The following is a 12113-nucleotide window of genomic DNA, read 5'->3' as shown; positions in this document are numbered from 1 at the left end:
GTCACCAAGGCTTGGGCTCAACCCTGGTTGTGAATTAACATGGCCTGTGTTCATCAGGCTTGAGAACCACTACTGCAGAGGGAGTGAAAAACGGGAGACACGATTCTGAGGCTGGAAATTAAGCACCTCCACTTGTGCAGAGAAAGATGTCAGATGGTTTAGAGAGGTTTCCTTGTTTGTGAAGGGCTTTTGTTTTTGTTTGTTTTTGTTTATTTGTTTGAGATGGAGGTTCTCTCTTGTTGCCCAAGCTGGAGTGCAATGGCGCGATCTCGGCTCACTGCAACCTCCACCTCCCAGGTTCAGGCAATTCTCCTGCCTCAGCCTCCCGAGTAGCTGGGATTATAGGCGCCTGCCACCACGCCTGGCTAATTTTTGTATTTTTAGTAGAGACGGGGTTCGACCATGTTGGCCAGGCCCGTCTCGAACTCCTAACCTCAGGTGATCCGCCTGCCTCGGCCTCCCAAAGTGCTGGGATTACAGGCGTGAGCCACCGTGCCCGGCCCTGAAGGGCTCTTTATCAGAGGATGGGGAAATGCTGTTTTGCATCTTCCCTGGAAACTCAACAGGAAATGAATGAGCTCAATAGTAAAAGGATTAGTAGACACAGAGGAAGATTCCCTTCCAGTGACAGATGTTGGCAGTGGGAGGGACAGCAGAGGGACAATAACCCTGGAAGCTGCTCCTCTCAGGGCTTTCAGCTGAGCAGAGGTTGCCACCAAGAGGCCCCAGAAGGAACTCACAGGAGCCCCTTTCTTCTTGCGGTGCCCTTGAACTCTGTCATCTGCCCAAATATCACACTTTTCCTTTTACCTTTCTTTCTCACCATCTCATCGGCACCTTCCTTCTACAGGAATCTCGGAAAACATGGCCGTGCCTCTGATGCCAGACCAGCAGGAGGAGAAGCTGCGATCACAACTGGAGGAAGAAAAGAGAAGGTGCCCTTCCTTTTAGCCACACACAGCCCGAGCCCAGCCTCCCAGGGTCTCAGTGTCGTCCTGGAGCTGCCCAGGGCTGCAGCTACTGAGGGATGTGGGTCCAGCAGCTGGATCCTAGAACAGCAGGAGGAGGAGGGGCTGCCTTTGAGCAGGCAGGTGTGAAAGGCAGGACCCCAGGCAGTGTGAGGTTAGAATGCAGAGCAAGCCAAGGCCGGCCCGGGAAGCAGCTGGGCTTGTCCACTGCTGCCACCTACGGGAGCCAAGAAGTATGACCACGGTGGTTTTCCGCACGCCTGTGGCTGAAGCCCACTTCCCTCCAAGTCCTGAGAATGTCACACTGTCACGCAGCCGCAGGCATTTGGGGTCTCCAAACGACTTCACTTACAGAGTGAGGAGCCTCAAGCCTAAACAGGCATGTAGCCATTCCTGATATACAGCATGGTCACCGAATCTGGCTCCACATGCTGATCAAGCGGCATCCACTCGTTCACTGATGCATTTGGCACGTGTGTGCTATCTCCCCCATGCCATGGGTAGGCTCTGGAGAGACTAAAGTCATCTTCCCTGCCTCAAGGAGCTGGTGTTGTCACTGCAGCACACTCCCTGCCCCACCCCAACCCCCAGCTGACCTGGCATGCACTGCTGCCCCTGCCCCCCGACGCACACCCAGGAGATCAGAGCCCCAGGCGCTGGTCTTCAGGTCGCTCCTGGCAGATGCAGGTGTCTTCCTACAGAAGTCTACCTGAGCACACATGCTGCTGTCGCTCTCCTCTCCCTTGGGGCCCTCGCCAGTCGTCCACCTTCTCCCTCGCTCTGTTCATTTTCCTCAGTTTCTTTCTAACCCCCCCCTTTTTTTTTTTTTTTTTTTTTTGAGATGGAGCCTCACTTTGTTTCCCAGGCTGCAGTGCAGTGGTGTGATTTTGGCTCACTGCAAACTCCATCTCCCGGGTTCAAGCAGTTCTCCTGCCTCAGCCTCTAGAGTAGCTGGGATTACAGCCATGCACCACAACACCCAGCTAATTGTGTATTTTTAGTAGAAACAGGGTTTCACCATGTAGGCTCAGGTTGGTCTCGAACTCCCGACCTCAGGTGATCCACCCGCCTCAGCCTCCCAAAGTGCTGGGATTACAGGTGTGAACCACCACACCCAGCCTCCAACCCATTCTTCTTGTGTCTTTACTCCATCTTCATCTTGTCCCCTTGGCCCACATTTCCAATCTCAGTGTCACCTTGGAGGCCAGCTTATCTCTTCGGCCTGGCTATTGGACTGTTTCCTATTGGACAATTTCTGATTCATTATAGCATTCCCAAAACCAGTATATGTATGCGTTCATAAGCACAGTATTACTTTTGGTCCTCAGCATGAAGGTGAGCCAGCGGAATGGTGAGGCAGTTAAGACTGTGGTTCTAGAACCAGACCACCTGGGTTCAAATCCTGGCTCCTCAGTTGCCTCTGTCCCATAGAGCAAGTTATATAACCTCTTCATACCTGTCTCAGGTTCCGAATCTGTAAAATGGAGGTGATAATCATAGTATCTCCTTCACAGGGTTGTGAGGAGGATTAAATGAGTTTATATATGTTGAGTGCCTGCAGCAATGCTTATCCCTTAGTAAGTGCTCAGCAAATGGCAGTTCTCATTCTTGGGGGAGAGGTTATTCATCTCACACACAGATTCCCATGGGCCTACTGGACCAAAATGTCTCCCTCCGCTTCTCTGTGATGGACTCAAACCCTGGTGCCATAGCCTGGCCTCCGAAGCTCCTATAGGGTCCCAGTCCCTGAGCACCAGGGCAGCTCTGCCAGGATTCTGAGGCACAGGCCCCATTCATTTACAGCCCTCCCTCCATGCCATGCTTTCAAGACAGCAGTGCCCTGACTCTTCCCCGATTCCACCGCAGGTATAAAACAATGTTCACTCGCCTGAAAGCCCTGAAGGTGGAGATCGAGCACTTGCAGCTGCTCATGGACAAAGCCAAGGTGAAGCTACAGAAAGAATTTGAAGTCTGGTGGGCAGAGGAGGCCACCAACCTGCAGGTATGGCCTGGGGAACATCAGGGAAGCTGGGGAGGGGCCAGTCATGCAGCCCTATTGGGGCTGTCAAGAGACACAGTGGGGGCTTTGACCCACAGGCCCCCATGCTGTCAGGGGCTCATGAAGCAGGTGCTCACTGTAGTAACAAGGATGACAAAAGGTCAGGGGTTCATTGTTTCCTTGCTCTTATGCCTAAAATTCTGCCAGATTAATGGAAAAATTAGGGATAAAAGATGCAGCTCCCAAAAATCAGTGAGTTTGCCACCAATGCTTTGTGTGATATTCTCCACTGATTTCCTACTGACAACATTTCTTGTTTTGCTTATCACAGTCATATATATGTGAATATGAATTATAGAAATTTTACTAGGCAGAAAAACACAAAGAAGAAAGTAAAAATCACCATAATTCCTCTACTTAAATGTAATTTATATTAACATGTTTGATTATATTCTTTTACCTTGATTTCTATGCATATATATCCATATGTTTTTATACAAATAGAACCAGGCTGGGCACGGTGGCTCATGCCTGTAATCCCAGCACTTTGGAAGGCTGCGGCAGGAGGATCACTTGAGCCCAGGAGTTCAAGACCATCCTGGTTAACATGGCAAGACCCTGTCTCTACCAAAATGAACATAAAAATAATTAGCCAGGCATGGTAGTATGTGCCTATAGTCTCAGCTACCTGGGAGTCTGAGATGGGCAGAGTGCTTGAGCCTGGGAGGTCGAGGCTGCAGTGAGCAGTGATAGACCCACTGCACTCCAGCCTGGGTGACTGAGCAAGGCCCTGTCTCAAACTAATAATAATAATAATAATAATAATAATAATAAATCACATAGCTGTTCAAGTATTGCAAATGGCTTTTAAAAAATTAATTGTATAGCATGGCTATTTTTTCATGTTATGATCCTACAGCGTTTTTTTAATGGCTGTTACTGTTCCATCACGTAAATATGTTTTAATATCCTATCGTTGAATATTTAGGTTGTTTCTAGTTTTTTACTCAAAACATATTTGTAGATAATTTTTCGCATATTTCCTAGACAAATTCTTAGAAGTTTTCTGTTTGACGAAGGCTAAAATAACCTTTCCATAAGTGTTAGCACAAAATCCCAGTTTCAGTTTTCCTCATGTAACGCCTCAGTTGTGGCACAGCGGAAGTGCTAAAATACGCACAATCAGATCACTTTTCTGGCTGGCAGAATGCTTAGTGATTATCTGACAGGCTGATCCCTTCATTTTAAGGACAAGAAAGCTGAGAGCCAGAGAAGATGATTTGCCAAGAACATAGCCAAGCAATAACCAGTGTGATAGCAAGTGGCCATGTGGCAGGACAATAGAGAAGAGTATTTGAATAAAATTAAATACATGAGATAACAAAGAAAACTAGTTAGAATGAAATATGGTTATCAAAATATTTTGAGTTATGGTATAGTAATACGTGTACCACTTTTAAAATGCATTAATTAATAAGATCTAGGTGTAGGCCCAATATTTATCGTACTTCCAAAGTCATGATGAAATGACACAATATTTCAAGATCTCTGCACCGTCAGGTGATATGAAAATATGCTTGATTTCTGTTGGTGACAAAGCCACAGGTATTGCTAATACTTCTGTGGTTTGTTGTCTACATTTATCAGTGAAAGAAATAATTTCAGGTAGCAGCTAGGGAAAATATACAGATGTGATTGGCTCCCATCCACATTGGCAGAGCCCCTGGATTCTGTCTGTGGACTCCAGGTTAAGAGCCCTTCCTAGCAAGTTCATCAGTGAATGAGGCCTTCCCCAGCTGGTTCCCGAGGGAGTCCACCACTGACCGGTCGACAAGGGTCATCCAGTGAAACTCAGGAACTGTCCAGGCAAAGCTGACACATTCAGACAGTGTATGACTTACAGAGACAGCGAAAGCCAGAGTAGGCAAGGGTGTCAGCTCCATGTGTCCCCTGCCCCACAGGATGTCACTGAAACAAAAGGGACCAGATGACAGCAAGGGGGATGATGGGATACACTGGTACGGAGGGGCCAATTCCATGCTGCCCCTAAGCAGTTCTATGGCCTGCAGCTGTACCCCGAGCGGGCAGAGGCAGAAAGCTCCAAACCTCATCAGAACAAGACAGGTGACAAGGAACTTCTAGGATAGCCTTCTGGGAAGATAGGGAAGCAAGTGGGAAATAACCTAGTAGCAACCACTCACAAGCTTCCTGTATGCGCTCACGTTCCAGGAGGCTTACAGGGCATTCTGCCAAGACTTAGACCAGCTGTGATCTATGCCTTGCTCTTGAGGCCTATGTGGGGACGTGCAGCTTGCAGAGCACCATGGCAGAGCTGTTTCCCTACACGAAGTGCTCGGTGGATGTCTCCTGACTTTAGTAGGGGGTCTTTGGGACAAGGAGAAGCAAAACCAGAAAGTATTTTTGAAGAATGAAGATAACATTGTAAACATTTTTTTCTATCTTTAAAAAGGAATACATGTTCAACTTGGAAAACTTGGAAAGCACAGGAAAGCATAAAGAATAAATTAAACATTACCCATAATTCTTTGCCATCCCTAGACAATATGTTGATGCCCATCATTATGGTCATTACCATGTCTAGATTTGGTTTTGGCCATACACATTGTGTACACTAACTTTTATAGCTGGCTTGTTCCCCTTAAGAATTACATCAAGGCCGGGTACGGTGGCTCATGCCTGTAATCCTAGCACTTTGGGAGGCCAAGGTGGGCAGATCACCTGAGGTCAGGAGTTCGAGACCAGCCTGGCCAACATGGTGAAACCCCATCTCTACTATAAATACAAAAATTAGCCAGGCGTGGTGGCGGGTGCCTATAATCCCAGCTACTCAGGAGGCTGAGGCAGGAGAATTGCTTGAACCCAGGAGGCAGAGGTTGCACTGAGCCGAGATTGCGCCACTGCACTCCAGCCTGGGCAACAGAGCAAGATTCCATCTCAAAAAAAAAAAAAAAATCTTCCTGTGTCATTAGATTCAAGCTAACACTGTGAAACTCCTTCTGGGGCCAACAGGTAAATTCTCCAGCAGTGAATTCACTCGATCACACGAAGCCGTTTCTCCAGACATCTGACTCCCAGCATGAACGATCCCAACTCCTCTCTAACAAAAGGTAAGGTGAGAACTCACCAGAGGTGTTAGAGTTCCCAGAAAAGCCTCCCTACCTTTCTCTTTAACCTATTCCTGTGGCTCTCACGTCTCCTGATAAGCCATATGATCCAGGAGGATGAATTCCTTTTACCATTTAATTAGTCGTCGATACTCAGGACAGTGGCTTTCAAGCTGGTTGGAGTGCACACCCCTTCAGTCCCTCGCTCTGACAGCCAGTAGACCTACTCCCATGGTAACAAGAGACAAGAGGTTTCACAATCAAGCCCTGGTCCTGCCTCCTGAGTGAGAAGAAGGGGTTGGCAGGAATGGAACAGGGTCATAGCATGGGAGAAGGGGGGATTGGGGGACAGTGGTGATGGGACAGTGGGTAGCCAGCCTACTGAGACACAGGGGAGCTCTTCGTCCTAGCCAGGATTCAGGCAGCCTCCAATAACACCACATGAGGATGTATGTCCCAGAGCCAGTCTCCCTACGTGACAGGAGACCAGCAGGGACTCTACTTCCCCACCACCATGTTATTGTCTCTTTCCAACCACACAACCCAGGGGGTAGCACCAATGAAGCATGCCTCCTGCCACTGTCCGTCTGATGCCAGAGGCCAGGACAGTATGTGTGGGGCCTCCGTCTCTGCCACCAAGGAGCAATCCTGTGGGTTTGAAGGGGTGCTGAGCCCTCACATTGGAAATATAAAATAGGGCTTTAAAAAAGGTGTCAGAGGGCCGGGCACGGTGGCTCATGCCTGTAATCCCAGCACTTTGGGAGGCCAAGGTGGGTGGATCACCTGAGGTCAGGAGTTCAAGACCAGCCTGGCCAACATAGGGAAACCTGTCTCTACTAAAAATATAAAAATTAGCCAGGTGTGGTGGCACAGGCCTGTAATGCCAGCTACTTGGGGACTAAGGCAGGAGAATCGCTTGAACCCAGGAGGCAGAGGTTACAGTGAGCTGAGATCGCACCACTGCACTCCAGCCTGGGTGACAGAGACTCTATCTCAAAAAAAAAAAAAAAGAAAAAGAAAAAGAAGAAGGTGTCAGACAGTCCCCGTGATATGATGTGATAAGAGTGGCACTCTACCTCTGTGGCCTTCCTGTCAGAAGCCCATAACACCAGTGAAAGAATGAGGAAAACATCAGACACATCCCAATGGAAGGACACTCCACTGGGAAGTGTGGGAAGGACACTGACTAGCACACCTCAAATTGTCAAGGTCCCCAAAAACCAAGTGTGAGACTCGGTCACAGCCAAGAGGCGCCTAGGGAGACACACCACCTAGATGTAAAGTGGTGTCCTGGGTGGGAGCCTGGAACAGAAAAAGGCTTTAGGGAAAAACTAAGAAAAGTCCAGTAAAGTATGGTCTTTAGTTAATAACAATGTATCGACATCGGTTCAGTGATTGTGGCAAATGCACCACACTAAGGTAAAACTGCCCAATAGGGGAAGCTGGATACAGGCTACATGGGATCTCTGTGCACTATCTTTCCAACTTTTCTGTAAATTTAAAACTGTTCTTTAAAAAAAAAAAAAAAAAAAAAAAAAGCATTCTTAAAAAGCAACTATTGGCCAGACGCGGTGGCTCATGCTTGTAATCCCAGCATTTTGGGAGGCTGAGACGGGCAGATCACCTGAGGTCAGGAGTTCAAGACCAGCCTGGCCAACATAGGGAAACCCCCATATCTACTAAAAATACAAAAATTAGCCAGGTGTGGTGGCACAGGCCTGTAATCCCAGCAACTCGGGAGGCTGAGGCAGGAGAATCGCTTGAACCCAGGAGGCGGAGGTTACAGTGAGCCGAGATCGCACCACTGCACTCCAGCCTGGGTGACAGAGCAAGACTCTGTCTCAAAAAAAAAAAAAAGACTCTTCTGAAAATTAAAAGCCCAGCCAGTGAGCCCTCAACACCAACCAGGTTGAGATTTTCCTTGGACTTTCCCAGATCCTCCAATCTGGCTGTTGGTGCCAGCACTTCAGCCTGTATTCTAATTTTTTGGAGTGCCTTTGTTTTTGTACTTAAAGAAAAAAATGTTTAATGTATATAGATGCATATATATGTGTATATATATAAAACAAAAGATCATTATGCAGAATATAAACAACTCCTATGGATCAATGAAATGAAAAACATTCTTTCTTTCTTTGAGACAGGGTTTCACTCTCACTCATGCTGGAGTACAGCAGTGTGATCACGGCTCACTGCAGCCTTGACCTCCTGGGCTCAGGCAATCCTCCTGCCTCAGCCTCCTGAGTAGCTGGGATCACAGGCATGTGCCACCATACCTGGCTAATTAAAAAAAAAAAAATTGTTTGTAGAGGAAGAGTCTCACCATGTTGCCCAAGCTGGTCTTGAATTTCTTGGCTCAAGTGATCCTCCCACCTTGGCCTCTCAAAGTGCTGGGATTGCAGGTGTGAGCACCACACCTGGCCAACATTTTTTAAATGGGCATGGGCCGGCAGTTCATGGAAGACAAGTGCTCAACCTCACTAGTCATTAGCAATGCAAACTAAAACAAGGCAATAGCACTTTTCTACCTATCAGACTATTGAAATTAATGAAATCATGGTATAGCAGCAAGTGCTGATTGCATGGTGGGGCAGTGGGCCCTGTCCTAGGCTGCTCGCCGTGGGCCACTCTCTTGAGGGCTTTCCCAATGCTTACCCAATCAGTGACCACCATGACTTTGAGGCAGGCCCTATTATAATCATTCTCAGCTTCCAGATGAGGAAACAGAGAAATAGATCAAATGACTTGTACCAAGGTCATTCAGCTAGAAAGCAGCTTTTGTCACCTATTCCATATTTGCTTCTAGTTCCTACATCATTGTGTGTTTTTACATTTAGATCTTTAATCTTGCAATGTTATCTTTGTGTATGGGATGAGGTAAGGACATAACTTCTTTTTTCCAAATGGATAGATGTCTCACGTGAGCCAATCTGGGATATGATCATCTGTCCAAGCCTAAACACTTTCAGCCCCACCAAACCTACTCCCTTGCTTCCACAGTGGCCAGACTGGGGGTCTCCTTGGGTCTTCTAGCCTCAGTTTCCTGCCCCGCAGTATGGATGCTGAACAAGAAGGGGGCTTCAAAACCTGGTCTGTGCACCCCGCAAGGGCAGCCTGAGACAGGAGGGTGGCAACTCAGCTAGCCAGCAGGTCACCGTTGCAGGGCAGCAGGTCACATGCTAGCCATGCCTTCCATCCCAGATGGCCTTCAGGGCTAAGCTGTGTTGCAACAGGAGGGAGCAAATGCCCACGTGACCGTTCTCGGGAGCCTTATGTAATGACTGGTCATGCCATCATCATTTATCAATCTGGGCTTGGACCCATGTGAAAGCAGAGGCCATGCAATGTCAGTGTGCCCTCAGTAGCAGTCCTGCTGCAGAGCGTGGCACCCCCATGGGTCTGGGCATCACACTTAGCAGTAGGAACTGGCACACAGCATAGTGCCCATTGTGGCTGGCATAGTGCCATCTTGAAGTCCATCTCTCCAGCATCTGCTGCATGCCGGACACCGCACTGGGGAAGGAGCCGCTGGCCCATCTGCCCAGGGCTACAGCACCGCCATCCCAGACCCAGTGCCCTCTCACTGCCTCATATTCTGGTTTTAGGACACATCTCCTATGGGAGCCCCTGAGCTCAGGGTCAATAACTGACATGATGTGTTTTGTTTGGCTAGCCCGGTGTTTTAGAAGACAATGTAGATTCATGAAAGAAAAAATTGATGTTGGACTTTATTTAAAATTAAAACACCGCTCTGCAAAAGATATTTTTAAAAGAATTAAAAGACAAGCTACGGACTGGGAGAAAATATTTGCAAAACATATATCTGATAAAGGACTTGTATCTAAAGTATACAAAGAACTCAAAAAATTCAACAATAAGAAAATAAACAACTCACTTTAAAAGTGGGCAAAAGATCTGAACAGCCACTTCACCAAAGAAGAGATACAGATGGCAAATAAGTACCTGACAAGGTACACAACATCCTGTGTCACACAGGGAAATACAAATTAGAACAGCAGTGAGATACCACTGCATACATATTAGAATGGCTAAAATCCAAAAAAAAAAAAAAAACTGACAATTCCAAATGCCGGTGAGGATGTTGAGCAATAGGAACTCTCGTTCATTACTAGAGGGAATGCCAAATGGTTTCGCACTCCCACAGCCACTTTGGAAGACAGTTTGATGGATTCTTGCAAAGCTAAATATGATCTTACCATACAATCCAGCAATTGCATTTTAGTTATTTACCTAATTGAGGTGAAAACTTATGTCCACAAAAACAAAAACAGAATATGATTGTTCATAGCAGCTTTTTGTATAATTATTTATAATTGCCCAAAACTGAAAGCCACCAAGATGTCCTCCAAAAGGTGAATGAATAAACAAACCGTGGAATATTATTCAGCTATCAAGTCTGGGCGCAGTGGCTCAGGCCTGTTATCCCAGCACTTTGGGAGGCCAAGGTGGGTGGATCACTTGAGGTCAGGAATTCGAGAGCAGCCTGGCCAACATGGTGAAACCCAACCTCTACTAAAAATACAAAAATTAGCCAAGGATATTGGCATGCACCTGTAATCCCAGCTACTTGGAAGGCTGAGACAGGAGAATCGCTTGAACCGAGGAGGCAGAGGTTGCAGTGAGCTGAGATCGCGCCACTGCACTCCAGCCTGGGTGACAGAGCAAGACTCCATCTCAAAAAAATAAAATAAAAAGAGCTATCAGGCCATGAAAAGTAATGAACCTGCAATGCATATTGCTTAGTGAAAGATGCTCATATGAAAAGACTACGTATTATATGATTCCAACTATATAACATTCTGGAAAAGGCAAAATTATGGACACAGTGAAATAGTGGTTGTCATGGACTGGTAGGGAGGAAAGGATGAATAGATGGAGCACAGGGAATTTTGGAGGTAGTGAAACTATTCTGTATGATATTGTAATGTTGCATAGATGATGTCATGCATTTGTCAAAATCCACAGAGCTGTACGTACAGCACAAAGAGTGAACCCCTGCATAAACCATGGACTTTAGTTCATAATAATGTATCAATATTCATTCATCAGTTATAACAAATTTATCACACTAATACAAAATGTTAATAATAAGGAAAACTGTAAGGTGGGGAAGAGGAGTATAAGGGAATTATCTGTACTATCTGCTCAATTTTCTGTAAACTTAAAACTTCTCTAAATAATAGTCTATCGATTTTTAAAACTGCAGAAGCAGAATAACTAGGCAGCCGCACTATGCCATGGCAATGCAGGCAGCTTAGCATTTGTGCCCTGCACCTGGCCCACTCCATGCATTCACTTTGACACCTGCCAACCTCTAGAGGCCGGTAAATTTGAATTGGAATCCCTGTATACCTGCACCTTCCGCACACGGGGCCCTCTTGCTGAAACTCCAGGACTCCACACAGCACATCTGAAAAACACAACCAGGAGGACTCAGCTTCCTCAACCATTGCTCTGGCTCTGTGCTGAGCCCCTCGTGTATCTGCCCCATGAGAATAAGCTCTCCTTTCAGCTGTGAGGCTCAGAACCCCTGGCTATTTCTCTACCCTCTTTTCTGATCTCTTGGGTAGCTTCTACTGGTAGCAATATCCTGCTCAGCGAATAGAAAGCCCTGTCTCATTTTTCCTTTGGCTTCAAAGACATTGAAGTGTGTATGTGTGCGTGTGTGTGTGTGTGTGTGTGTGTGTGACAGAGAGAGAGAGAGAGAGAGATGGGCAGGTGTGTCAGCAAGGGACCTGATAGATGCAAGGTAGAAATATACTATGCTTGGCCAGGGACAGTGGTTCATGCCTGTAATCCCAGCACTTTGGGAGGCTAAAGCAGGTGGATCACTTGAGCCAGGAGTTCAACACCAGCCTGGGCAACAAGGTGAAACACCATCTCTACAACAAAATATGAAAACATCCTTCCCTCCCCACAAATCCATAGCCGGGCATGGTGGCACATGTCTATAGTCCCAGCTACTCAGGAGGCTGAGATGGGAGGATCTTTTGAGCCCAG

General features: G+C 46.9%; 1 protein-coding gene across 3 annotated transcripts in view; it reads left to right on the top strand.

Annotated features, from left to right (window-relative positions):
* The window catches only part of KIF6 (kinesin family member 6), a 376916-nt gene that overhangs the window by 349584 nt on the left and 15219 nt on the right, over window positions 1–12113 (top strand). For all 3 annotated transcript variants that reach the window (XM_030795951.1, XM_030795953.1, XM_030795952.1), the window contains 3 exons: window positions 851–935; window positions 2835–2970; window positions 5998–6095. In XM_030795951.1, coding sequence (XP_030651811.1) covers window positions 851–935; window positions 2835–2970; window positions 5998–6095 — 319 coding nt within the window. The remainder of the gene's footprint in view (window positions 1–850; window positions 936–2834; window positions 2971–5997; window positions 6096–12113) is intronic.

The sequence above is a fragment of the Nomascus leucogenys genome, chromosome 17 (genome assembly GCF_006542625.1).
Source record: "Nomascus leucogenys isolate Asia chromosome 17, Asia_NLE_v1, whole genome shotgun sequence".
In the NCBI taxonomy this organism is placed as follows: domain Eukaryota; kingdom Metazoa; phylum Chordata; class Mammalia; order Primates; family Hylobatidae; genus Nomascus; species Nomascus leucogenys.
This window is presented reverse-complemented; position numbering and strand designations above follow the sequence as displayed.